This window comes from Bos mutus, chromosome 26, assembly GCF_027580195.1.
Source record: "Bos mutus isolate GX-2022 chromosome 26, NWIPB_WYAK_1.1, whole genome shotgun sequence".
In the NCBI taxonomy this organism is placed as follows: Eukaryota; Metazoa; Chordata; class Mammalia; order Artiodactyla; family Bovidae; genus Bos; species Bos mutus.
The window spans coordinates 41,140,755-41,167,235 of NC_091642.1; the positions used below are offsets into that span (position 1 = coordinate 41,140,755).

The following is a 26,481-nucleotide window of genomic DNA, read 5'->3' on the forward strand; positions in this document are numbered from 1 at the left end:
GAACCAGAGATCAAATTGCCAACATCTGCAGGATCACTGAAAAAGCAAGAGAGTTCCAGAAAAACATCTATTTCTGCTTTATTGACTATGCCAAAGCCTTTGACTATATGGATCACAAGAAACTGTGGAAAATTCTGAAAGAGATGGGAATACCAGAACACTTGACCTGCCTCTTGAGAAACCTATATGCAGGTCAGGAAGCAATAGTTAGAACCGGACATGGAACAACAGACTGGGTCCAAATAGGAAAAGGAGTAGGTCAAGGCTGTATATTGTCAGCCTGTTTATTTAACTTCTATGCAGAGTACATCATGAGAAACGCTGGGCTGGAAGAAGCACAAGCTGGAATCAAGAATGCTTGGAGAAATATCAATAACCTCAGATATGCAGATGACACCACCCTTATGGCAGAAAGTGAAGAGGAACTCAAAGCCTCTTTACGAAAGTGAAAGAGGAGAGTGAAAAAGTTGGCTTAAAACTCAACAATAAGAAAACTAAGATGATGGGAAATGGTCCCATCACTTCATGGGAAATAGATGGGGAAACAGTGGAAACAGTGGCAGACTTTATTTTGTGGGGCTCTAAAATCACTGTAGATGGTGATTGCAGCCATGAAATTAAAAGATGCTTACTCCTTGGAAGGAAAGTTATGATCAACTTAGACAGCATATTGAAAAGCAGTGACATTACTTTGCCAACAGAGGTTCGTCTAGTCAAGGCTATGGTTTTTCCAGTGGTCATGTTTGGATGTGAGAGTTGGACTGTGAAGAAGGCTGAGTGCCGAAGAATTGATGCTTTTGAACTGTGGTGTTGGAGCAGACTCTTGAGAGTCCCTTGGACTGCAAGGAGATCCAACCAGTCCATTCTAAAGGAGATCAGTCCTGGGTGTTCTTTGGAAGGAATGATGCTAAAGCTGAAACTCCAGTACTTTGGCCACTTCATGCAAAGAGTTGACTCATTGGAAAAGACTCTGATGCTGGGAGGGACTGGGGGTAGGAGAAGGGGATGACAGAGGATGAGATGGCTGGATGGCATCACCGACTCGATGGACATGAGTTTGAGTGAAGTCCGGGAGTTGGTGATGGACAGGGAGGCCTGGCGTGCTGCAAGTCATGGGGTCACAAAGAGTTGGACATGACTGAGTGACTGAAATGAATGGATTAATCTGTCAATAATCACTTTTCAAAGTGCTCAATGTCCACAGTTGACAAGAATGTGGTAAAATAGGCACTGTAGAATATTGCTGGTAGAAATGGAATTTGTACTTTTCTGAGGTACAATGCTGAGGAATTGCATTTAAGAGACAGAGGAGAAGAGATAAAAAGACCAGAAGACTAATAGATATCAAGGATGAGAAAAGAGAACAGATATATTGAAAATGACTATGAGGTTTCAAGTCTGACTATGGAAGGTGACCAGACTATTAACATAAATGAGGTAACAAGAGATGACAGGAAAGAGAAGAACGTATTCAACAGATCATGAGGACCTGCATTGATTCCTCAAGATACTGCTTAACCTAGGAAAAATTCACTTGAATTTAATGTCTATATTTACATATGCAAAATGATGCAAGGATGGTTCTATATCTGCAAATCAATCAATGTGATACACCACAATAATAAAAAGGATAAAAATCACACGATCATAAAAAGCATTTGACAAAATTCAACATCCAATCATGATTAAAAAGAAAACCTCTCATCAAATTGTATATCTTAGCATAGTAAAGGCCATGTATGATATAATCACAGCTAATATCACCTCAGTGCTGAAAAGCTGAAACCACTTCCTCTAAAACTGGGAACAAGATAAGATGCCCACTCGTACCACTTCTAAATAAATGGTACTCGAAGTTCTAGCCATGGCAGTCAGATCAGAAAAAGAAATTAAAGCTATTCAAATTAAAGGAAGGGCAGAGCAAAAATGGGGCTTCGCTGTGGCTCAACAGTAGAGAATCCGCCTGCAGTGCAGGAAATTCAGGAGATGGAGGTTCGATCCCTAGGGAAGGAAGTTCCTCTGGAGTAGGAAATGGCAACCCAGTATTCTTGCCTGGAAAATTCCATGGACAGAGGATCCTGGCAAGTTACAGTCCATGGGGTCACAAAGAGACACAACTTAGCGACTGAGCGACAAAATCAACAAGGGCAAAGATCACACTACTTGCAGATGACACGATACTCTACATAGAGAACCCTAAAGTCTCCACCCAAAAGCTATTAGAACTAAAGAATGAATTCAGTAAGGTTGCAGGATACAAGATTAACATACCGAAACCTGTTAGTTTACTATACACTGATAATGAACTACCAGAAAGAGAGAGCAAGCAGTCTTGTTTAAAACTGTGTTAATAAAATACTTAGGAATAAACTTAATCAAGGCGGTTAAAGACCTATACTTTGAAAACTATAAAACATGGATAAAGGAAATTTGTAGATGATACAAAGAAATGGAAAGATATTCTGTGGTCATAAATTGGACAAATTAATACTGTTAAAATACCCATACTATCCAAAGCAATCTATAGATTTAATGAAATCTCTATCATAATAACCAGGACATTTTTCACTAACTAGAATAATAGGAAAATTTATACAGAACTGCAAAAGATCCCGAATTGCCAAAGCAATCTTGAGAAAAAAGAACAAAGCTAGAGGTATCACCTTCTCAGACTTCAGACTATATGAAAAAGTCTTGAAATCAAAATGCTGGTATTGTCACAAAAACAGACACACAGATCAGTTGAACAGAATAGAGAGCCAGGAAATAAATCCAAACACTTAAGGTCAATAAACCTATAACAAAAATGTAAGACTATACAGCGGGGAAAAAAGGTAGCCTCAGTGCTGGGAAAACTGGATAGCTACATGTAAAGAAATGAGATTAGAACATTTCCTCACACTTTATCCAAGAACAAACTCAAAACAATTTAAAGACCTAAAACCATAAAACTTATAGAAGAGAATACAGGTAGACCACTCTTTGATATAAATGTAAGCAATATTTTTTTTGGACTTGTCTCCTAATGCAAATGAAACACATGCAAAAATAAACCATGAAACTAAATTGAACTTATAAGCTTTTGCACAGCAAATGAAATGATTATTAAAATTAAAAGACAATGTATTGAATGGGACAGAATATTTGCAAATGATAATGACCAATAAGGGGTTATTATCCAAAGTATAGTTCGGTTATCTTTTATTAGATATATGTTATATTGATCTATCACCAACTTGAAGCCTGGTAATTTCTCCCTCATGTGTACATACAGTAAAACTTCTAATTTTTAATGTTTTCATTATAATTGACTATCATTGTCAATTTCCTTATAACAAGTTTCTCTAGTGTCCAGGTAATAACTTATCTGCAATTCAGGGTACCTGTAATGAATGGTTCAGTCTTATCCTTGCATATTACTGTTTCCTTGAGAATTTCCAGGACAACGTTAGAAAGCAAACAAAAAAAAAACTAGTGGTAAGGGCATGAATCCTTGTCTTGCTCATCCGCACACCTCTTACAGCAAATGGAATGTGTTTTGGCATAAAATTTAATATTTACTGAAGAGAAGATTGACCTAAAATTCTGTGGTGAACCAAATATCTTTAACTGTCAATAATCTGGAATACAGAATTTTCTGGCCCCCTTTTACAGGTGGAGAAATTGAGGTTCAAAAAGTTTATCATTTACACAAAGCCCGAGGGTTAAACAAAATCTCTCCCAAACTCTTTTTCTGTTATGTGAATAGTGACTATCAAGGTACTTGAAGAAAGCTGGCTCTGGCCTCACTGCTGTGTTCCTTTCAGACTTAAGGCTATTAAGAAGCCAAGGTTCCAAGAAGGCACAGTTACCCTGGTAGTTAACCTTGGGCTGGGTCTCCGCAGTAGTCAACACCAGCCCTGTGGCGAGGCGGGGTCTCACGCTCTAACCGATATGATTTACAGGTTTTGGGGGCGAGAAGCAGGTTGGAAATCACAGCTTATCGGATGGAGCCAGACGATGCTTGAAGACAGCTCTTGGTTCTCAAACCAAGAGGAAGGCCAAGATTTGCTTGTCTTCCGTGCTGATCCCTCTCAGCCCGAGTCGCCTCCTCTCCGCCCCCTGCAGGCTGACCAGGGAACTGCACAGGGGCCGAGTTGGGCCGGGAGCACGGGGCCTACAGCTCTGGCCCGCTGGGCTGTGGCGGCGGTTCCACCGACTGCAGGCCGGCCACCCGGGCGCGGAGACAGCGGGCCATGGCGCGGGTGCTGATCGTGGGCGCCGGGCTGACGGGAAGCTTGTGCGCGGCGCTGCTGAGGAGGGAGGCGTCCAGTCCTCTGCGCCTCACTGTATGGGACAAGGCCGGGGATTCAGGTGGGTCGTTTCCGGACAGAAGCCAGGGAAAGGAGGCCGGCGTGCACGCCGGCTTCTAAGGTGGCGCGGGCCTTCTCCGAGTAAGGCTCGGGGGAACACCCAGCAGGTCGGCGGGCGCCTGATCACGTGATCGGAGACTTCCGGCGCCCGGGACGGCCGTAAGAGTGGGCGCGAGCTGGGGCGGCGACCCAGGCCGGGCGGTGGGGCGGGTGGGGGCAGGGCGGGATACCGGAGCACTTCTCTGGGAGGCCCGAGCGGCCTGGGAGACATCCTGACTGTAGTTTGCAAAGCTTGGGCCTGCCGCTGTCGCCAAGAAGTGAATTGTTTTCCTTGGCTGCTGTGTACCCTGGCAGCTTTCTTTAGATTATGAGAATCCTCCAGTGCCCACTGACCACCACTTTCCGAAGATCTATCTACTTGAGAGAATGCTGTCACTCTCCTGAAACCTGACAGCAAGAGGGAAAGCATTCGTTGATTCATTCATTCTGACATTTCATTCATTATTTTGCCTTCTTTGGTCCGTTCATTCATTCCCTTTATTCAGATCAGTACGTAGATGCAGCAGGCACAGTGCTGAAGGCTGCTGTATTATTCATGTGTTCTTTAAAAAAATATCTCACACCCCCTGACTGAATTGTCTCTGTTAATTACTTCCTAACAGTGTTAGATGACAAAATCTTCAATTTAAAAAGCAAACAATTTTTTTTTTTTTAGATCTCTGGAAGCTGGAGAAAACAAAATTTTAAAATATATTGATTATTATGAAATCTAAAAGTAAAACAAAAATTAAAAATATGTTTTCTGAAGCAGTTGTAAGTTATCCATTGGTGTAACCTGGGGTGATCAGTGTTAATTGTGAAATATTCATTCTGATATATTAAGATATTTTCCTGGGGACTAATTCAAGGAGGAAGAATGACTACAGCCAGCAGTCCTCATAATCCACAGAGCACAGTGGACTTGGGTGCCCAGTATATCACCTGCACTCCTCATTATGCCAAAACACACCAAAGGTGAGTTAGTTGAAAGGAGTGGAATCAAGTCTTCCTGGTTGAGGATGTAAAAAGATACAAATCATCCATTTTTAGCAGAGTTAAGCTTTGATTCTTGTAATATAGTGAAATTATATCATCATCATTGATCATAGTATTAATAGCAATAAAAGATTTACATGAGTAAAGTGGAAAAACTGTAAAACATGCCTCTCCAGTTGTGAAGATCAGGTGAGATGTTCTATGGAATATGGTGAGGGCTCAATAAATAAAAGTTAACTATGTTGGTGTTGAGAAAGAGGACAGATAACTGTGATGGAAGTAAAATCTTAACCAGATTCAAAATCGGTGTAATGAATACTTTTCTGTTTATTTTCACTGACTTTAATTTTGAAATATATGAGAAAGTAGACTTTTGAGTACAATCAGCAAAAGACTGTGGATTCTCAAAATATTTCCATTCTTCACCGAAATTATGTCTTATTAACACAAAACATATGTTGAGTTGTTTATAAGAAGATTTTTACTTAGGATTATAATCTCAAAGAATTCTTTGAAGAGAGTATAATGTTTAGAGCTAAAAGTATATGTATAGTTATGTTATACATTTTGATTTGTTTCAGTTTTTATGATGAATTGTTAGCTGGTGGCATTTTGAAGCCTCTGATCTCTCCTATTGATGGAATGGTGACGAAAGAAGGAGACTGTAACTTTGTAGCACCTCATGGAGTTTCTTCAATTATTAACCATTACTTAAAACAATCAGGTGAGAATAAAATTTTCTCTGCCTTCTTTTAGAGTAAGCATTTTAAACTAAAAGTTATACACATAATTAAATATTAATACTGTACGGAAAGTTATAAAATAGATGTTCTCCTACGCACCACTCAATAGCTAGTTTTCTTCCCCTAAAGTAATCACTGTTTCCTATATATGCTTCCAGAAAAATGTTTATGCATCTATCTCTTGCTCTACGTGACTATCTCTATTTCCCTATTCATAGATGTTTGTATATGTTCTTTTTTAAAACATAGATGAGATTATTTTATATAAGCCATTCTATGCTTTATTTCATCTATGTTTATAATAAACTAATCTCTATCTCTGTCTCTCTACCTATGTCTATGTCTATCCTATTGATACTATCTCTCTGGAGAACCCTGACTAATACATAATCATTGACTGAATCATATCTTTGGTCTATTTTCATATCAGCAAACTCAGTGTTCTTCATTCTTTTCAATGCCTGTTCAGTATTACATGGTATATATATATATCATTATTTATTTAACTGTTAACTTTCTGTTAAGTATGTAGATTGTTTGGGGAGTTAGGGATTGTTTTGCTTTATGCTAGTACCAATATTGCTGCAATTTCTAACTCTGACACACTTTTGAAAGTGTATCTGTAGGATCAGTTCCTAACAGTATAGGAGATGTGTCAATGGTTTGTGCATTTTTTATTTAACTAAGTTGTGCCATCTATTCCTATTAAGGAATATATCAATAGTGAATGAGAACATGTCTTTCTGTACATCTTGATATTATGGAAAATACAATTTTTTGCCCATATGATGGGTTGAAATGATATTTCCTTGTGTTCTGATTTGCATTTACTTAGTTATGAGTGAGTTTATGCCCCTTTGTTTTGCTAACCAAGTCTGTGCATTTTTTTTTCTGTAAATGTCTTATAACCTTTGCCCAGTTTCTATGAGGATTTTCATGTTTTTATGTATATGATGAGTGTTTTAAAATGGACTTTTTTGAAAAGCATGACAAATAATCCCAGACGATTAATGATTTATCCTTTAAAACAGAAATAGACTTATTAAATCATAATTAAATGCCTAATTGAAGATCGTTGAGGAAAAGTATAAGTTGAGACTTTGTTTTATTTCATAAGCTATTTCTAGAATAATTACTGTTTTGAACTACATCAAATATTACTTGGGCTTCTCTGGTGGCTCAGATGGTAAAGAATCTGCCTGCATTGCAGGAGACCTGAGTTCGATCCCTGGGTTGGGAAAATGGAGAGGGGAATGGCTCCCCACTCCAGTATTCTTGCCTGCAGAATTCCGAGGACAGAGGAGCCTGGTGGACTACAGTCCATGGGGTCTCAAAGAGTCTGACATGACTGAGTGACTAAGCACAGCACAGCACAAATACTACTTATTGTGAAGCCTGCGAATCCCGATACTGGGCATGAGAGAAGGCAGTGAGATTGAATATACAATATGAGGATACAGTAAATACCATTCCAGGCAAGGTCATTTCTTCATCTAGGATTTAGAATATTATGGTGTAGTCATCAGGATTTTCCAGAAAAAAACAGAATTGAAAAGATATATTTTATATAGATAGGTAAACTTATTGTACAGAATTAGCTTATGTGATTTTGGAGGCTGGCAAGTCTGAAGATCTGCCGGGTAAATTGACATGCTAGAGATCGAGGAGAGCTGATGGCTTAGTTTCAGTCCAAAAGCCTGAGACCCTGGAGAGCTGAAGGTTCAGTTCCAGTTTTGGTGGCTGGCAAGCTCAACACCCAAGAAGAGCAGATGTTTCAGTCCAAGTCTGAAGGTAGGAGAATGAAACAGTGTCCCAGTTCAAAGGCTATCAGACAGGAATACTTTTTTACTGGTGGGAGGGTCAGCCTTTCTGTTTTATTCAGGCCTGTGACTGATTGGATGATACCCTACATTAGGGAGGGCGACCTGCTTTATTCAGTCTACCAATTTAAGTATTACTTTCTTCCCAAACACCCTCACATACATACCCAGAATAGTGTTTGCCAAATGTATGAAAACCTTATGACTCAGTCAAGTTGACACGTAAAATTAACCATCACAGATGATGACGCTATTTGTATATTTTGTAGAATGTCATCAGCTTCATATATTGCCGCCATATAACTTTAAAAAAAATTCTCATTTCCGTCATGACTTTTACTTAACCCAAATTAGATGTACATACATATTAGAATCTCCAAGTACTTACTAATTGTATTCTATATCTAGCCATCCATATATGCATACACCTATTCATTCAATAAACATTTGCTGAGTGCTTACTATACACTGTTTTGGACACTAGGGATATAGGAACCAAAGTTCCTGCCATCATATAGCTAAGGGACAGTCCTTGAATACATCGCACCTACATCCTTTTTGTGTTAGGTGTTTGGGATAATATATGGTTTTTGGTTTTCTTTTGCTTTGGAAACTCTTGGGAGAAGAGGTCATATTTAATTATTTGTAGCTCACATAGAATCTAATGGTACCTGGTATATAGTAGGTAGGTATAAATGATAGAGATTTAGATTTCTTATATGTGTGTGTGTGTGTGTGTGTGTGTGTGTGTGTGTGTGTGTGCGCGCGCGCATGCGCTTAGTCACTTCAGTCGCATCTGACTCTTTGCAACCCTATGGACTGTGTAGCCCACCAGGTTCCTGTCCATGGCAAGAATACTGGAGTGGATTGCCATGCCCTTCTCCAGGGGATCTTCCCAACCCAGGTATTGAACCCCATGTCTTTTACATCTCTTGCATTGACAAGTGAGTTCTTTCCCAATAGTGCCACCTGGGAAGCCCTATATATGAATATACCTATATTTATTCATTGTAGTGTAACCAGTTCTTCCTAAAAACCTCTTTATACTTTGAATTTGTACACTCTTGAAAGCATGAGTACTTTAGATTTTCTTATCACTATGTGAAATATTTAAGTAACTTTTTAAAAAGTATTACTAATAGTTGAAAATTTGGAAAATACAGAAAAATAGCAGGGAAAAGTGTCAGTAATATGTAAGTGAGCCGTAAGTTCATTCTGTGACATACTTTCAGCTTTTTTAAAAAAATAATTTTTATATAATTGAGTTCAAGGCCTACATAATTTGAGGGTATATAAACTTTTTCTTAGTTTATTTTAATATTATCGTTGTAATGTTTCAAGAGGTCTTTCCACCCTCTACCCAGATCTATTATTAGAGGTTTTATAAATCATCTATACTATTTAAAATTTTATAATTATATCCCTTCGAAAAAGTGTTAGTCACTCAGTTGTGTCCCCATGGACTATAGCCCCACCGGCTCCTTTGTCTGTGGAATTCTCCAGGCAAGAATATTGAAGTGGGTAGTCATTCCCTTCTGCAGGGGATCTTCCTGACCTAGGAACTGAACCTGGGTCTCCTGCATTGCACACGGATTCTTTATTGTCTGAGCCACCAGGGAAACCCCCTATATCCCTTTAAACATTCTTTAGACTTCTTTAAATCTTTCTGCCTATAAATGGCTCCTATCCTATTTTAGTATTTCCACAATGAAATTTGAGAGTGTCCCTGGAGTCAGAATGACCTGGATTCAAATTCACATTCTACCACACTTCCCTAGCTGTGTAATATTAGGAAAGTGTTAAAATCTGTACTTTAGTTCTTTCATTGGAAAAATGAGAGCAGTAACAATACCTAATGCAAAGTTTTGTGAAGAATAAAGGATATAATCCACCCATTGCCAATTCAAGCAAATAATAGCCCATATACTTAAAAATCTATTGATAAATGTCAGCTTAAAAAAATAATCTTCTTAAATGAAGCTGATCTTTGCAGGTGCTCAGTGTATAACAACCCAAACTGCCAGGTCATTCCAAAATATGCTTTACATTTTGGTATCAGTTGAGTTCACACCCTTACAATCTCATGATACAACCAGTTTTATTTAGTTTGCGACTAGACTTGCAAGGAAATTATCTGTAAGGGGTATGTCCAGTCGGGTATGCTTTAGAATAGGTTCAAATCTCTAAAGCCAATATTTAAATAGACCAGTTTTCCAGAATGAGTGGGAGGGGGTAGGAGGAAATAGGCACATGCCACTTGTGTTCTGTTCTCATTTATGGTTTCATGTGTTCACATTAAGCTTATTGCAGAGAAAACTGTTTATTGGCGTTCATTTTACCCACTTCCTGTTTTCCCAATTAATGCTGTCTTCTGAGTAAATAAAATGTGATTTTTCTGTTTTTCTGTTTTATTTATTTATTTGTTGTCATTATTGTAGGAGTAGGAGAAATTCAGGAGAACAAAAACTACTCTTATCATTTGTTAAAAGCTATTTATCTGATGTTGTGTTAGGCATTTAGCGTACATCATTTCTAACTATTTTATAGCCATTCATAGTAGTTATCATTATGCTCATTTACTAATGAGAAAAATGAGACTCAGACAAGTTAAGTACATTGCTTATAATGGCTTAACTAGTAAGTAAGACGCCAGCACTCTCTTTAAGATGACCCTGTTGTCATTTCCTCTTGGGGATCCCATGGAGGACAATGAGAAGGCCTCAAACCTCCAATTTAACATCTTTTCCTTCCTGGTTTTTCCCTTAAGTTTGAGAGGATGCTCCCATCCCACCCTGGTTCAAGAGAATAGATTCATAGAGCCCTTTCCCTGGGTCCCCTCTTTCACTGATTAGTCCCTGCCCCAGGGGGAAGGAAGGGGCTACCAAGGAGTCTTGCCATTTTATTTCTTTATGCACCCAGGAAGATCAGTCACATGATGGTTCCTTCTGTGACATTTGAACAGTGATGAGCCAAATCCTTTTGCTTTTGAATAAGGCCCATGTTATTAAATCATTCATAAGAGGATGAATTTAGTCTCTAGGACAGGGCGAGAAGCTTTTATTTGGTTTGGCCTTGTTGCTCAGCTGGTAAAGAATCTGCCTGCAATGTGGGAAACCTGGGTTCTATCCTGGAGTTGGGAAGATCCCCTGGAGAAAGGAATGGCTATCCACTCCAGTATTCTGGCCTGGAGAATTTTGTGGACTGTAATGGGTTGCAAAGAGTCAGACACAACTGAGTGACTTTCACTTTCACTTTCATTTCACCATAGGAAAAACTATTGCTGTATTTATTTATTTTTATTTTACCATCTACTTCAAAAAGGGACATGGACTAACAATTGAAAGTCAACGTGGACAACTTATTGGTTTGGCCAAAAAGTTCGTTGGGATTTTCCATAAGCTGTCATGGAAAAGTCTGAACAAGCTTTTTGGCCAACTGGAATGATTTATTAGAAAAAGATAGTTTAATTTGCAGATACTATCAGCTAGTGTGGCTTCTTTCTGGCAATACTTAATTTTATCATATTCTCCCTTTTTACTTTTGTGTTTATTTTCTTTCTAAAATTAATATAAAGGAATTAAGCCTGGGCAGTTCTGTCTCAGAATGGCTCCTAGGCAGGTGATCATGGCACTCATCCATAACAGTGTCTTTCAGAGAGAAGGTAGAGGGTAACCTGGGAGCCTTGGTTAAGCACTCCACAGTGAACTTTAAGCAGTGCTTATAGTTAGACACTGCTTACTGGTCCATTTCAGTAGTTCTGAACTGAAACCTGTTTGTAGGAAATTATTGGAGAAAGGTTAGTTTAGATTCTCTAACATGGAGGGGCTTCCCTGGTGGCTCAGATGGTAAAGAATCTGCCTGCGATGCAGGAGACCAGTTGTATCCTTCGGTCAGGAAGATCCCCTGGAGAAGGAAATGGCAACCCACTTCATTGTTGCCTAGAGAATTCCATGGACAGAGGAGCCTGGCAGGCTACAGTCCCTGGGGTCACAAAGGGTCGAACGTGACCAACACTTGTGACTAACATCTTCTAACATGGAGGAAGGCAGGGGATAGGCATTGAATAAATATGTAACAGAAACGTATTTGCCTTTGTAAAATGGTTAAATTTTCTTTGTAGTTTGATATCTTTGTAGCTATCTGTAGATTTTTTAAGAAATTTTTATGAAATACGTGCTGGGGAAACAGTGTTAAGTAAAATACATTGATCCTCACCTTTGTTAATGTAGAGCATAGTTGGAGGGAAAGACAAAAACTGATTTCATGCACACAAAAATGTACATAATAAATGCTAAGAAGAAAAAGTGAGAGCGTTATGAGTGAGCTCTAGTAATAGGACCTAAACTAACGTGCGTCTGAGAAGAGTGAGACAGGGGAGATGTGTCAGGAAAAGCATCTCTAAGACACTAATGTTTTCACAGATACTTGAAAGGTGAGCAAGAGTGAACTAGGCCGAGAGCTGAGTGGTGAGAACTGCATGCGATGGGCATATCAAGTTGAAACTATTCTCAAATAGGAGGAAGATGGTACATTTATGGAATGAAAAGGTCATTGTGACTGGAGGGTAGTAAATGAGGGAGAAAACAGTAGGTGAAGTTCAAGAGTAAGGCGGGGCCAGATCACAAGGGGCTTTGTAAACACTCTTAAGATTTTATACTTAATTCTAAATACAGTGAGAAACCTCTGAAAAATTATATGCAACACAGGGACATGGTGACATTTACTAAGCTCAGACTGAAAATATTTATGTAGTTTTCTGGCTGTTTAAAAATGATCTTCCAGAGCCTTACATTTGGTCATGTGGTCCTTTCAAAAGTTATTAGTTACTTTCACAAGGAAATGCCACTTTCCCAGAAACTTGAATCATCACAATTGGAAAGGAAAACTTCCTGGTTAGAGCAGGTATACCACTGCCCCTAATTCTTGGAAAATGCTGTTTTTGAGTGGCTTTGCCAGTTTCAGTGTTAGATTTGGGTCTATTTATCTACCCCCATGGTTCTCACACTGTTACATGTGCATGGTAACAAACCTGGAGGCCTCTTAAATGCAGACTACTAGGCCTGATCTCCAGATTCTTATTCAGCTCTGAGTTGGGACATGAGAATTTGTGTTTCTAGCAAGTTCCAAGGTGCTTCTGGTCTGAGGTCCACACCTAGAGAACCACGGATAGTCATCTTGCAGAACACTTCGGGACCACTGGGATATATGTCTAAGGCATTTGACTGGATATGAAGAATTTCTATTAATAGTTGGTGTACTTCAGTTCTCTTAACCACACCCTCCTAGTGACCACCAAAAAGAAAACCAATGTAATGCTGTTTTCAAAGGGAATATTATGTAAAAACACAACTGCATAAAGTTTATAAAGTCAGTTGACTTACTTGAAGTCTGGATCAGGGCCAGGACTAGAGAGAGAGGCATGTGAGGCAACCTGAAGAAAATGAAGAGAGGGAAGTGGAGCCGCTCTGGTTGGAGTAAAGGGAATGGTGGGTGTGAGTTCAAAGTGCCAATTATTTGCACGTTCTCTAAAGAGGAGCCTTAGAGAAACCCTCAGGCAAGCTGGAATGCTATTTACAAACCCTTGCTCTAATTCTTTGAACTGAATGACTCTAATTGCCTCAAAGAGATTGAAGGCATCAGTCCTTCTATTTGCATTTGATTTTTAAAATTTGTAATTACTATATTGTAGAGTTATTTAGGAGAAGGCAATGGCACCCCACTCCAGTACTGTTGCCTGGAAAATCCCATGGACGGAGGAGCCTGGTGGGCTGCAGTCCATGGGGTCACTAAGAGTCAGGCACGACTGAGCAACTTCACTTTCACTTTTCACTTTCATGCACTGGAGAAGGAAATGGCAACCCACTCCAGTGTTCTTGCCTGGAGAATCCCAGGGACAGGGAGCCTGTGGGCTGCGATCTATGGGGTCGCACAGAGTTGGACACGATTGAAGTGACTTAACAGCAGCAGCAGCAGCAGAGTTATTTAAGGGAATATGAAAGATATAAAGGTGTATGAGATCTAGAGAAGAGCTGACATGGAGGAGCCCAAGAGTATTTGGGGATTGATAAGACATATCTAGAGCTTCCCAGGTGGCACTAGTGGTAAAAAGCCTGTCTACCAATGCAAGAGATGTAAGATGCGGGTTCCATCCCTGGGATGGGAAGATCCCCTGTAGGAGGGCATGGCAGTCCACTCCAGAATTCTTGCCTGGAGAATCTTATGGGCAGAGGAGCCTGGTGGGCTAAAGTCCATAGCATTGCTAAGAGTCAGACACAACTGACGCGACTTAGCAAGACATATCTAAAACATAGAGATACTTTGAATCAGTGTCCGAGTGAGAGGTAAAGGCAGTGATTATGGAGATGAGAAGGTTCACACTGAGCTAGGATAGCTATGGAAAGGGAGCTTGATGCCAAGGTTGGACTTCAGCTGGATTCTTAGTAGCTAGGAATATGAGATGTCACATGCAATGATGGGCAGGATCTTTTAGTGTCCTTTTTTCCCCCTTTATTCCATTTTCATTTATTTCCTTTCTATTCATGAGGCCAAATAAAAGTAGATTTATTTTAAAATGAAAGTTTTCTGAAAACCAGAATGTGAAGTAAGAACTAGTATACCAAGGGGACTTAATGATCCAGTTATATTTTCCTAGCTTTCAGTTCATAATTCATTCTCTTAAACATATATTGATTAAATACCTCTGTTCCCAGTACAATACTTTGTGTACTATATACTATACATAGAAAAAATAGGTGTAAACTCATGGAGCTGACAAATTAAAAGGGAATAAAATACCAATCATATAAGTACTCAAGTAATTATTAAAATGTATTTGTGGTAAGTGCAAAGAAGGGAAAAGAGAGGATATTCCAGATTGTCTTTTTCTTAATTTTGATTCTTCTTAATTAAGATAATTGATCTATTGATGAGACTTGGATTTTGCTTACAGAGTTACTTTTTCAGGTTTAATAGGCAATATCGGTATTTTTAATAAGGAATATTACCGGAGAGAAGAATCCTTAACACCTTTACTAAGATTCTGAAGGAGGTCAGCCCTGGGATTTCTTTGGAAGGAATGATGCTAAAGCTGAAACTCCAGTACTTTGGCCACCTCATGCAAAGAGTTGACTCATTGGAAAAGACTCTGATGCTGGGAGGGATTGGGGGCAAGAGGAGAAGGGGACGACAGAGGATGAGATGGCTGGATGGTATCACTGACTCGATGGACGTGAGTCTGAGTGAACTCCGGGAGTTGGTGATGGACAGGGAGGCCTGGCGTGCTGCGATTCATGGGGCCACAAAGAGCCGGACACAACTGAGCGACTGATCTGATCTAATCTGATCTGATACTTGCTCCCCCAAGATAGTGATCTTTATAGTCCGAAGGATGTGGATTTAAATCATGGCATGACAATTCTAAATCTGTTTCCTTTTCTGTGAAATGAATTGGTATAATGTATATCTAGTGTTTGGCATAGCCTTGGCATACAGTAGATGATTAATGAAATATAGCCATGGTTACTATTGTTATTAATTGTAGCAGTATTTTTCCCCTCAGCGGGCATTGATAGGGAAGTCTAGCAGTACCAGAAGGGAGGGAGTCCCATTACGTGAGACAGAAAGTGAAGCCCAGGAAGCTGTAGAAGATGAACTTCACACTCTACTTATCTGAATGGATCCAGTTTGTGACTTCTCTTCCCCCTCATTCGTGTGGAAAATCCTGATTATGTGAGCATGATTTTGCTTTTGGAACAGGTGCTGATATCTGCTTCAGACAGCGTGTGACTCAGATCAATTTGAGAGACAACAAGTGGGAAGTCTCCAGGGAAACGGGCTCCTCTGAGCAGTTTGATATCGTTGTCCTCACAATGCCTGCTCCTCAGATTCTGCAGCTTCGAGGTGACATCACCAACTGTGAGTCTCAGCCCGCGCTGTTTACCTCAGGGGCTGGGCTTTCTCTGATCTGAGTGAATTCAGCTTAAGTGTCTTAGCAAAGGGTAGATATGGGTTCTACTGATTTGCATGTTCTAAAAACAGATACTACGGCCTGGTTCATGATACTAGTCTAGGTCAAACTGCAATCCAGATTTTTTTTTAAAAAAATTAAGAATTGAGTATTCCTCTTTTTGTTCTTGCCTTTAAGAAGTAAATATTTTTGAGGGAGATGTAGTAGTTTGACCCAAAAGAAGAACAGTCTCTTTGTGGCCATTCTGGAAAAAAAGATTTTTATGATGTAAACATTCATTATGTGACAAACATGGTAAACTTTATCTTGACTTGTTGCTGAGTGTGAGTCTCAGGTTCTTCCCTGACTGAAATTTGTTGGACTCACCCTTTACCTGACTGCTCCCACCTCTTTTCATAAAAAACAGCTTTGAGACTAATTCACATACTATACAACCCATCTACCTGAAGTGTGTATTTCAACGGTATTTATTTCAGATATCCAGTGACATGAAACCATTCCCACAGTCAATAGCTCTCACTTCCATCCCTCCATCTTCCATCCCTGCCCCCAGCTCTAAGCAGCCAATAAGCTAGTTTCTGTCTCTACAGAGTTCCCTGTTACCTGGATTCTCAAGAAAAGCTTTTCTGTAGCTCTGCTTTGCGTCTACTTGTGCCAGGTTTAACTGATTATTCCCCTGACCGTCGTGTTTTGAGTGAACCTGACACGTCAAAGTCATTGCTTTCTGGTTGATACTTCATATTGCCTTGAATTCCATGAGTTGGAACAAAACAGAATCTGGTGATGGTGGCAAGACCGCAAGGATGTGACATGCCTGTCACTTTTGACTTTGTTGCGTGACTGAAGGTGACATTGGGTTTGGTTGAGAAATGGCCTTTTGTCACCATTAGAAAGAAACCTGGCAATAAGTATGGTTTCTAGATCTTCGATTTAGAACTGTAATAGAGCTTGTTCTCTGAGTAAGAATGGAGCTGGATATTTCATCTTGAAAGCAGCTTGAGTATCAATTCTACCATGCAGTAACAATATATAGCTTCTTTTCCAGTACAGTGTGAGACAGGAATAGAAAAAGGATTGGAATATTTATTATATGGCCATAGGCAAGCTAGAAAATGAACGTCAAAGATCTCTTTCATGCATCTGTATCTAGTGTGCTGCCAAAGTCACTTTAAAGTAGGATAATTTATTATCATGGATTCTGTAAAAATTGAATTGATTTTGAGACAGTGTTAAATAACATACTGTAACTTTTAACTAAAACATGGTTATTGGTCAATGTATTCGGTTGTATTATAAATTGCATATTCCAGGTTTTAAAGCAACATAGCTTTGTATGTGATGAGAGACCCTTCAGTGTTGCATTTTAAAAATATTTCTCAATATTTGTATTAAATGACATACAAAATATCACACCATGACATAGACTGAGTCCTAAGGTGTTCAAGGGCCTGCTAATCAATAATTTTATTTAGATCATCTATAGTCTTACTTTTTGAGTGGCTGAACTGTGTTGGGCTTAGAGAGATAACTTAATTCTACTATTACTGTATTGCTGGTTTCCTGGGGTTTGGGGAGGTGAATTTTGCTTTATGAATTTTTGATACTATATTATTTGATTCATAATATGTCTCCATTAAAATTATACCCTTTAACTTAAATTCTTTCTTTAGTGTCATTTTTTATTTTATTTTGCTTTCACATCAACCTTTACTGATAAGTAAGATGTTCGTTCTTTTATTTTCATTTGTCTGGTACATCCTTTTTACTTTAGCCTTTTGGAGATATTTTAGAAGTACTTTTTTATTTGTTTATTTTTGAGTCCAGTAATTTCATAAAGATATATCTTATTGTTAATAGCTTTGTGTCAGTTTTTCACAGATTGTGTTATTCTGTTTTTTATTTGAAGATTCAGCTTTTCCCTTATTTTCAGTTCAGTTTCCTTTTAATACTTAAATGACAATTTATCTTTGTTCTATTTATTCCGATCCCAGAGTATCTTAAAAAATTCAGTACACAAATATCTGCTGTTTGTCTCAACTCAGTTTCAACTTTGGTCTTTCTGTTATTTTTTACTTTCTATTTCTAGCCTTCCTCTATGTCATCCATGTTGCTTCCAAATGTATTCCTTCTGCTCCCTTCCTTGAGATATTGTTTCAAAGAGGTCATAGATCTCTTCACTGTTTTTAGGTCATTCATTGCCTGAGTATTTGTTGAACTAATCTGCTTCCTAGGAAAATATTTTCTAATATGTCTTTTCCTCAGCTTATTTGTTAGTGTCTATTATGTTCTATCAGAGATTGTCTTCCTTTCCTCTGCATAGGTTCCTGCCTAATAATTATTCATCTTTAAATAGAGCCATGTCTGTCAGTTTGTGAAACAAAGTGTTGTCACAGAAGACCAGACATTTCAGTTAAAGTATGTTCCATAAATTTTGTAAATATCTATCTGTGAACTATTAGATACTAGTGATCATTTTATTTACTAACATGGGAAGATTTTTAAATATTTTTAAGTTAAAAAGGATAAAAAGATGCATTGCTTTTTCTTCTGTATCTACCGAAAATAGTTTAATAGCATTGTTACTACTTTGAGATGATTTTCTTTATTATAATTTTTTGAACGGTCATAACTTTGAAAATAAAGGTAGTTTACTCTTACTATAAAAAATGTAATGTTTACACCATTTTAAAAGTGTATCTTGCTGAAAAGGAAAATAGATCTTTTTTTTCCTTTTCTGTTTTAGTGGTAGGATACATAGGCTCTTTAGGGGTTTTCCAGGTGGCTCAGTGGTAAAGATCTGCCTGCCAGTGTAGGAGATGCCAGAGAATCGAGTTCAGTCACTGGGTTGGCAAGAATCCCTGGAGGAGGAAATGGCCACTCACTCCAGTATTCTTGCCTTAAAAATCCCATGGACAGAGGAACCTGGTGGGCTACAGTCTATGGGGTCCCACAATCTCTGGGGCCCCAAAGATTTGGATGTGATAAGAGAGAACATATAGGGCTCTTTGTGATGAAAAAGTTTACAAATGATTGACTTAGTACTTTTGACTGAGGGCAAGGATCTTTGGGGTGTTGTTCCAGCTCAGTTCAGATTTGGCCTTCATGCAAATAATTCTGTGTTTACTTCATTGTTATGAAATAACCCACTCTAGCAGTAAAGGTTAAAAACAGAATGTCCTAACATGACCCATGAATACCTGTGGGTCTAAAACAAAGGGATTAAAAATATGTGATTTCTCTTTATGTTATAAATCTCAATAAGGACCTCAGTATGAGAAATTAGTGTCATCTCTCTGTTTTTGGAGAACCTTAAACAGTGTTGCTTGCTTGTTCAGTCAATTCAGTCAGTCAGTCAGTCGTGTTTGACTCCTTGTGACTCCATGGACTGCAGCATGGCCGGCCTCCGTGTCCATCACCAACCCCCGGAGTTTACTCAAGCTCAGGTCCGTTGAGTCGGTGATGCTAACCAACCATCTCATCCTCTGTCATCCCTTTCTCCTCCCGCCTTCAATCTTTCCCAGCATCAGGGTCTTTTCCAATGATTAGTCATCTTCAATTTCTATGAAAGACCTCCGTTTACAAAGCTATCTATTGCCATCTAGTGGATACCGTATATATTGCAGTTTCCCCCCAAATTTTTTAACTCCAGAGAACTGGGGGCTTCCCTGATGGCTCAGAGGGTAAAGAATCCGCCAGCAAAACAGGAGACACAAGTTCCATCCCTGGGTCGAGAACTATGAATAAGACTGAAATACAGGCTGTATATAAAATTATCTGTAATATAATTCACAAAACTCCATTTACGCCCATGACAATTAACTAATTTACCCAAAAGTTTATAGCAGTTAGTGACAGAACTAGAGCTGTGCTACAGGTCGCACATTCGTGCAGACTACCAGCAGCCCTGTGTCTCTGGATTCCTTTGTTCTTGTCTTCTCATTCTCTCTGTCCCTCTTTCTCAATCATGTCTACTCGTAGAATCAATATAGAACCATCTCTAACCTGAAAGACTTCCCTTTGGATTGCAGCATGGTCTGGGTTTTCCCTTATCTACTTTTCCCTTCCCCTATTTTCCTTTTTACAGGAAAAACAGAGCTAGTGTTTTTGGCAGTTGATTATTACATTCTCCCAGTTGGGAGAATAATGAAGCGTTATGCACGATACGGTGAATGTCTTGTGATTCATGATTTGCCCTCTGGTTGTGGAATGGCAACCCACGCGAGTATTCTTGCCTGGAGGATTCCATGGACAGAGGGGCCTGGTGGGCTACAGTCCATAGAGTCCCATAGAGTCGGACACAGCTGAGCGACTAACACTTTCACTTTCACTTTATAACTGTTCTACTCTCTCTATATTAATATTATGAGATTAACTCACGTGATCCTCACAACGATTCTAAAGACTATTATTTCCATTTCTGGTGGTGATGGTGAGATGTGAGCCTTAGTAGTATGCTTTCAGGGCCCATACACATAACCACATTTAGACACAGTGTCTTAGACCTTGCTATTACTGATTGTTTCCTGTACTTGTGAATTCCCACAGTGTCCTGCTCATTCTTGTTCACCATGTTTTCCAGACTTTCTTTAATGAACACTGTGAGTTAAAAAAAAAAACAAAAACACTTAAGGGGCTGACAAAGGTCTGTATAGTCAAAGTGTGGTTGTTTACGGCCGTGAGAGTTGGACCATAAAGAAGGCTGAGTGCCAAAGAATTGATGCTTTTGAATTGTGGTGCCAGAGAAAACTCTTGAGAGTCCCTTGGACAGCAAGGAGATCAAAGCAGTTAATCCTGGATGAAATCAACCCTGAATATTCATTAGAAGGAATGATGCCAAAGCTAAAGGCCCGATACTTTGGTCACCTAATGCAAAGAGCCAACTCACTGAAAAAAGATCCTGATGCTGGGAGAGATCGAAGGCAAAAAGAGAATTGGGTGGCAGAATATGAGATGGTTAGATGGCATCATTGACTCAATGGACATGAGTCAGAGCAGATTCCAGGAGCTAGTGAAGGACAGAGGAGCCCGATGTACTACAGTCCATGGCGTCTCATAGAGTTGGACACAACTTAGCGACTGAACCACAACAACAAGAGGCACCTTTGGGAAGATTTTGATTCTTACTCTTTGGATCGAGCCCAGGAATCTGTATCTTTAACAGGTACCCTAATGGGAGTTTTTTCCTGTAGTTAGGCCTATTTGGCACAGTCTGCCCTATCATAGAACTCATCAGATTTTATTGTGATCCTTATTTTTTCAGTAAGTGTCTTCCCCACTAAGCCATAAAATTCAGAGAAAACGGCTCCTATAGGCCACTCCATCCCCACCCAGCATCAAATACCATTTTGCATACAGACCCACCGTGTGCTGTGTTCAGTCATGTTTGACTCTTTGAGACCCCACGGACTGTAGCCCACCAGGCTCCTCTATCCGTGGGACTTTACAGGTAAGAATACTAGAGTGGATTGCCTTTTTCTCCTCCAGGGGATCTTCCTGACCCAGGGATCAAACCCGTGTCTCCTACATCTCCATGTAGACCCACACATCATAGTTATTGTTCAGTCAGTATCTGCCAAATGAATGTCTTTTTTATTTCCAACTTGATTATAAGCTCCTAGAAGTCAGTGAATCATTGAGTCTACTGGTCCTGGCTTGGGCCCTGGTTAATGATACTGGGATAAAAGCATGAGTGTCAATACATCATGAAATTTTAGGATTAGGAGGAACTTTGAGGCTAATTGCTTCTTTCACCCTTATGAGCAATTTAAGACATCATCAGTCCTGTATAAGTTCATATAATGTATTAGGGGCTGGACAGGAGAAAGTATGGTCAAGAAAAAAGGAGACACCTTTCAAATATCATTGTCTTGATTTCATGTTTCCTACACATTTAAAGGGGGCCTCCCTAGTGGCTCAGGTGTAAAGAATCCACCTACAGTGTAGGAGATGCAGGTTCAATCCCTGGGTCAGGAAGATCCCCTAGAAGAAGGTACAGTAACCCACTCCAATATTGTTACCTAGAGAATCTCATGGACAGAGAAGCCTGGAGGGCTACAGTCCACGGGCTTGCAGAGTCAGACACATCTGAAGCGACTGAGCACACACATTTCAATAGAGCTCTTCATCAGTTGTAATGGAACATCTGAATACACATCCTGATTTTCCTGCCACAGTTGTTTCATTCTCTTGCTAGAAAAGTGGCAGAGGCAGTGGAAAAGAGTGAGATAAACCTTGTAAAAATGAAGCAGATGGGATGTGCTAAGTGATTTTAAGGAATGCTACTGCTGCTGCTGCTGCTGCTAAGTCACTTCAGTCGTGTCTGACTCTGTGTGACCCCATAGACTGCAGCCCACCAGGCTCCCACGTCCCTGGGATTCTCCAGGCAAGAACACTGGAGTGGGTTGCCATTTCCTTCTTCAATGCATGAAAGTGAAAAGTGAAAGTGAAGTCGCTCAGTCGTGCCCAACTCTTAGCGACCCCATGGACTGCAGCCTACCAGGCTCCTCCATCCATGGAATTTTCCAGGCAAGAGTACTGGAGTGGGGTGCCATTGCCTTCTCCGTTTTGAGGAATGAAGAACATGAAAAGTTTCTTTTCTCTGCACCAGACCTCCCCCTCTATGGGGCTCCTTAGGTCTTCTCCCACATGCTTAGATGAGAGGAATGAGTATTTCTAAGGGTCTCAATGAATATGCGTCCTTTATAGTTTGGTCCTTAAAAAACACTGATAAATTTTTCTTAGGGAAAGAAGGGAGAAAGGAAAAGAGAATGGAAGGATGGAAAAAAGAAAGAGAGATAGAGACACAGAGAGATCTAGGGAGAGAGGAGACGGACTGGGTGAGAGCAGAAGTGAGGGGCTATGTTGAGTTGAGCACGTGGCAACAGATCAGAAGAGTCGCCAGGAGGAGAGAGGAGAGAGGCAAGGGGAGTCATCGAGCTAGCCTCCTTCGGGGATCCTGGTCTCCTCTGGGTCTTGGGATGAAGCACGCATTCTTCACCTGTGCTTTGTTCACAGAGCTCCCGATTTGACACATCCTCTGTGTTCTCTCTCCTTCAGGATCCATCCAGCTCAGCCTCTGTCCTTCAGAGCTTCCAGGGGGAAGCTGGAATGAAATGAAATCTGTTTCACAGAAAGTGTGCCTCACAGAAAGTATTCTGTGCTTCGCAGAAAGTGTTCTGGTCACTTGGTGTTTACTTATTTAGCATTGGCTACTCTGTGGAGGGACTTAAGAGACAGAGCCGGAATTTGTAACCCAGCGCTGCCTCTTAATGTCTGGGAGATATGGGGCAAGTTGCTTAACTTCTCTGAGCTTTGGTTTCCATCTTTATAAAATGAGGATAAGTAACATTATCTAGCCACATAAGATTTAGTGAAGATTACATGAGATAGCCTGAGTAGAGGACTTAGAAGTATGCTGAGCACACAGTAAGAACTTGTTAGTATTGATATTAATACTGCCAGTAACTTTTTAGTGTTTACGACTTCTTTACCCTTAATGAAAAGTTCTGAGATGTCTGTTTAAAGGGTTGTATGCTTAGTGTTGGGGTTTAAACAATGGTGACTATTTTACTTTCAGGGTTTTACAAATAGAACACATCACAGACATATTCACTGTTGTGAAAGAACATGACAATTGCCTTGAAAACTCTACATTAATTAACTTTTGATTAATGAGTTGATCACTTTTGTAAGAGGAATAAGAGCTTTTTCACAAGTCAGCAGGGACATTTTTATGAAAGCCACCTCTTTCAGAGGGAGGTACAATCTCACTCCTCTGCTACATCTCTTTACCTCACATTCCAAACCTGTACTAGAGTCAATGAATAAACACCTTGTCATAAAATCTGCACCCACCCATGTGACCTCCATATACACTGTTCATAGGATCACCCCTACCTCTGAGGAGGCACCATGATGGGAATATTTCTTAAGTGTCCGCATATTCCTGACATTTTTTCTAAATGCTAACTCACGTAAATTTAGAAGATGCAAAGCCCACTGGCCAGGTGTTCTCATTAGGCTGTATGTGAGCACAAAAATAACAGATGAGCTTTACATCTGATAAGTGTGAAGTTCTGTTTTAAGGGAAACCAATAGGAAAGCATTTTTATAAGGTGGTGTGGTCTGAGTTCTTGGTTATGAATAAGCAAATGATGGTGGTACAAATCATCTCTGTAGACAAGTCAGATTCATTATTATCACTCAAATGTGTGCCTACAAAAAGACAGCCAGAAATCTCTTAGTAAGGATTTTGGATATCAATAAAAAGCATATTGGAAACACAATGAGAAACATTAATTTGCCCTTCTGTAAAACAATGGTGTATTTGTATCCAGAATATCCTGTGATCATCTTGAGTTAGAATTTGCAACACTAGGGAGCAAAGGATCATTCATTCCTTCATTTCTCTAAATATACAAATTATCTGCTTAGACCATCTTTCTGTCCACCTGATAGCAAACCCAACCTCAGTTGTCATTAGAGCTGCTTCCCTTCCCTTTGGGATCCCACAGGAATCCCAGGCTTCTATAATGCCAGAAAACAGAGGAGGCATGGGACCTAAGTCCATAAGGTTGTCATAGTTACTGCCCCGTCATCTCTGCTGTGTGGGACTGGGCCAGCCCTGGTCCTCTGACATGGGTTAGATGCGATGCCTTGTGTGAACTCAAGGATGCCTTTCAAGGGATAACACTGCACTGACACCGAGAGCTTTCCATTGTTCTACATGCTGAGAGACATACTTCATAGGCATTGTGCAGTAAGATCCCAGCTGGCCGGGCACACAAGTGAGAGCTAGGTCTCCACCTGGACAGGAATCCCCCCCAACCCCTGTCCCTTAAGCATTTTATCTCCACCACCTCCCCCTCCCATTTTCAGGAATCTGCCAACTTAATCCAGTTTAAGACTCTGCAAAAGAAAGACACTTTGCTTTTGGCTGTGTGTGTGTGTGTGTGTGTGTGTGTGTGTGTGTGTGTCCATCCCAACCTTTAGAAACACAACATTGAGAGTCTTTTTCCTAGATTGGAAGGTGGAGAAAAGTGAGTTTATTTTTCCTAAATAACATATTTTGGTGAGTTCTTTAATTTCTAGTTGCTGAATTATAGCAAAAATGTGGTAAAGCTTCAGGTCTCAAGAAGGCAAACTATAATAACCAGAGGATCACATGCATATATGAATATAATCCAAGAGAAATTAAAAATTATTTATCTAGAAATATAATACTCCACACTTGTACAATGGAGATTTACAGTAATGATGGAGATGCATGTATACATGTACATATATATTCACTTATAAATTAGGAGAACCTGATACTGTTATTAAAATTCTAGAATATAGCCACTGAAGGAAGAGCAGAAACCTTTAAGCCTTAAGGTGCATAGTTTTACACTAAGGAGATGCCACTCTACTTCAATGTACAGAAGTTTTCAATACAATAAAATATTATTTATTTGACTACATCTAAAAAATGCTTCCCAGGTGGCGCTAGTGGTAAAGAACCCACCTGCCAATGCAGATGTAAGAGACCGGAGTTGATCCTTGGATTGGGAAGATTCCCTGGAGAAGGAAGTGGCAGCCCATTCCAGTATTCTTGCCTGGAGAATCCCATGGACAGAGGAGCCTGGAAGGCTACAGTCCATGGGATTGCAAAGAGTTAAACATGATTGAAGTGACTTGGCACACATGCATGTACCATACAGTACAAAAAACGCTTACTTGGCTTACATTTTAGAAGTCAAAACACTTGTTCATCTGAAGTGTAATCATTTAAAAGTTTCAGTAAATTCACAGATGATAGGTTTTTAATGAACTATTAAAAATCCCGGTGTTCTGTTTTTACTTTCTAAAGATGTACTAGTAAATAACCACCTTCTCAGTACTTACCCAAGTACCACCCCTCCTCTTTTCTCCCACTTGTACTCTAGCAGCAGAACAGAGCTCCTCAGGCTGTCCCCGCACTGTGTTCCTTTCCAGTCTCTGATTTCAGATATTCTACCACCAATTTTCCCCTTAGCGCTTATATTTAAGTTACATAAAATTGTTCAGAATCTTTCTTTTTTTGATACTATATACTTTTTAAATTTGAATTTTATTTTATAATTGATATACTTTATTGATGAAAGTTTTGAAAGTAAAAAGAAAATAAAACCACTCATAATTCCAGCCACATAGATATTAACCCATCTAGCTGAGAGTTTCTAAATCTAACATGAAAAGTCTATTTCTTTTGATAAGAGAATTCAACCCTTTTACATTTAATGAAATAACAATTATATTGTATTTATCCTTAACATTGATGTCTATTTTTTATTTTACTTTTTCCCCCACTTTTTCCCTTTTTCTTATTGGCCAACTCTATCAAATATTCTTATTCCTTTCCTCACATTGTTCATTTATACGATCTACAGTGCTTTGTCATTCCATTATTGGTTATCTTCTTACCTCTTGCAAACACATTTAAATTTAAACATATTGCATCTCCCTCCTATTCCCCTGTACTTCATTCCACAAATTTTTTTGAATGTTTGTTATATTACATTTTGTTGGGTAAGTTAAAAAAAATT

At 39.5% G+C, this 26,481-nt stretch overlaps 1 protein-coding gene across 11 annotated transcripts in view; it reads left to right on the forward strand.

The window, feature by feature from the left end:
- The first annotated feature begins 3,216 nt into the window (after positions 1–3,216).
- RNLS (renalase, FAD dependent amine oxidase) overlaps positions 3,217–26,481 on the forward strand; it is a 318,654-nt gene continuing 295,389 nt past the window's right edge. For 4 of the 11 annotated variants that reach the window (XR_011462807.1, XR_011462806.1, XR_011462805.1 and 1 more), the window contains exons 1-4: positions 3,333–4,353; positions 5,261–5,366; positions 5,969–6,111; positions 15,706–15,864. Coding sequence is in view for 7 of the 11 variants with exons in the window: in XM_070363864.1 (XP_070219965.1) it covers positions 4,236–4,353; positions 5,261–5,366; positions 5,969–6,111; positions 15,706–15,864 (526 nt within the window). In the remaining 4 variants the exon portion in view is untranslated. Of the gene's footprint in view, positions 4,354–5,235; positions 5,367–5,968; positions 6,112–15,705; positions 15,865–26,481 lie in introns of all 11 variants that reach the window. The other 7 variants (XM_070363868.1, XM_070363867.1, XM_070363869.1 and 4 more) reach the window with 6 other exon arrangements.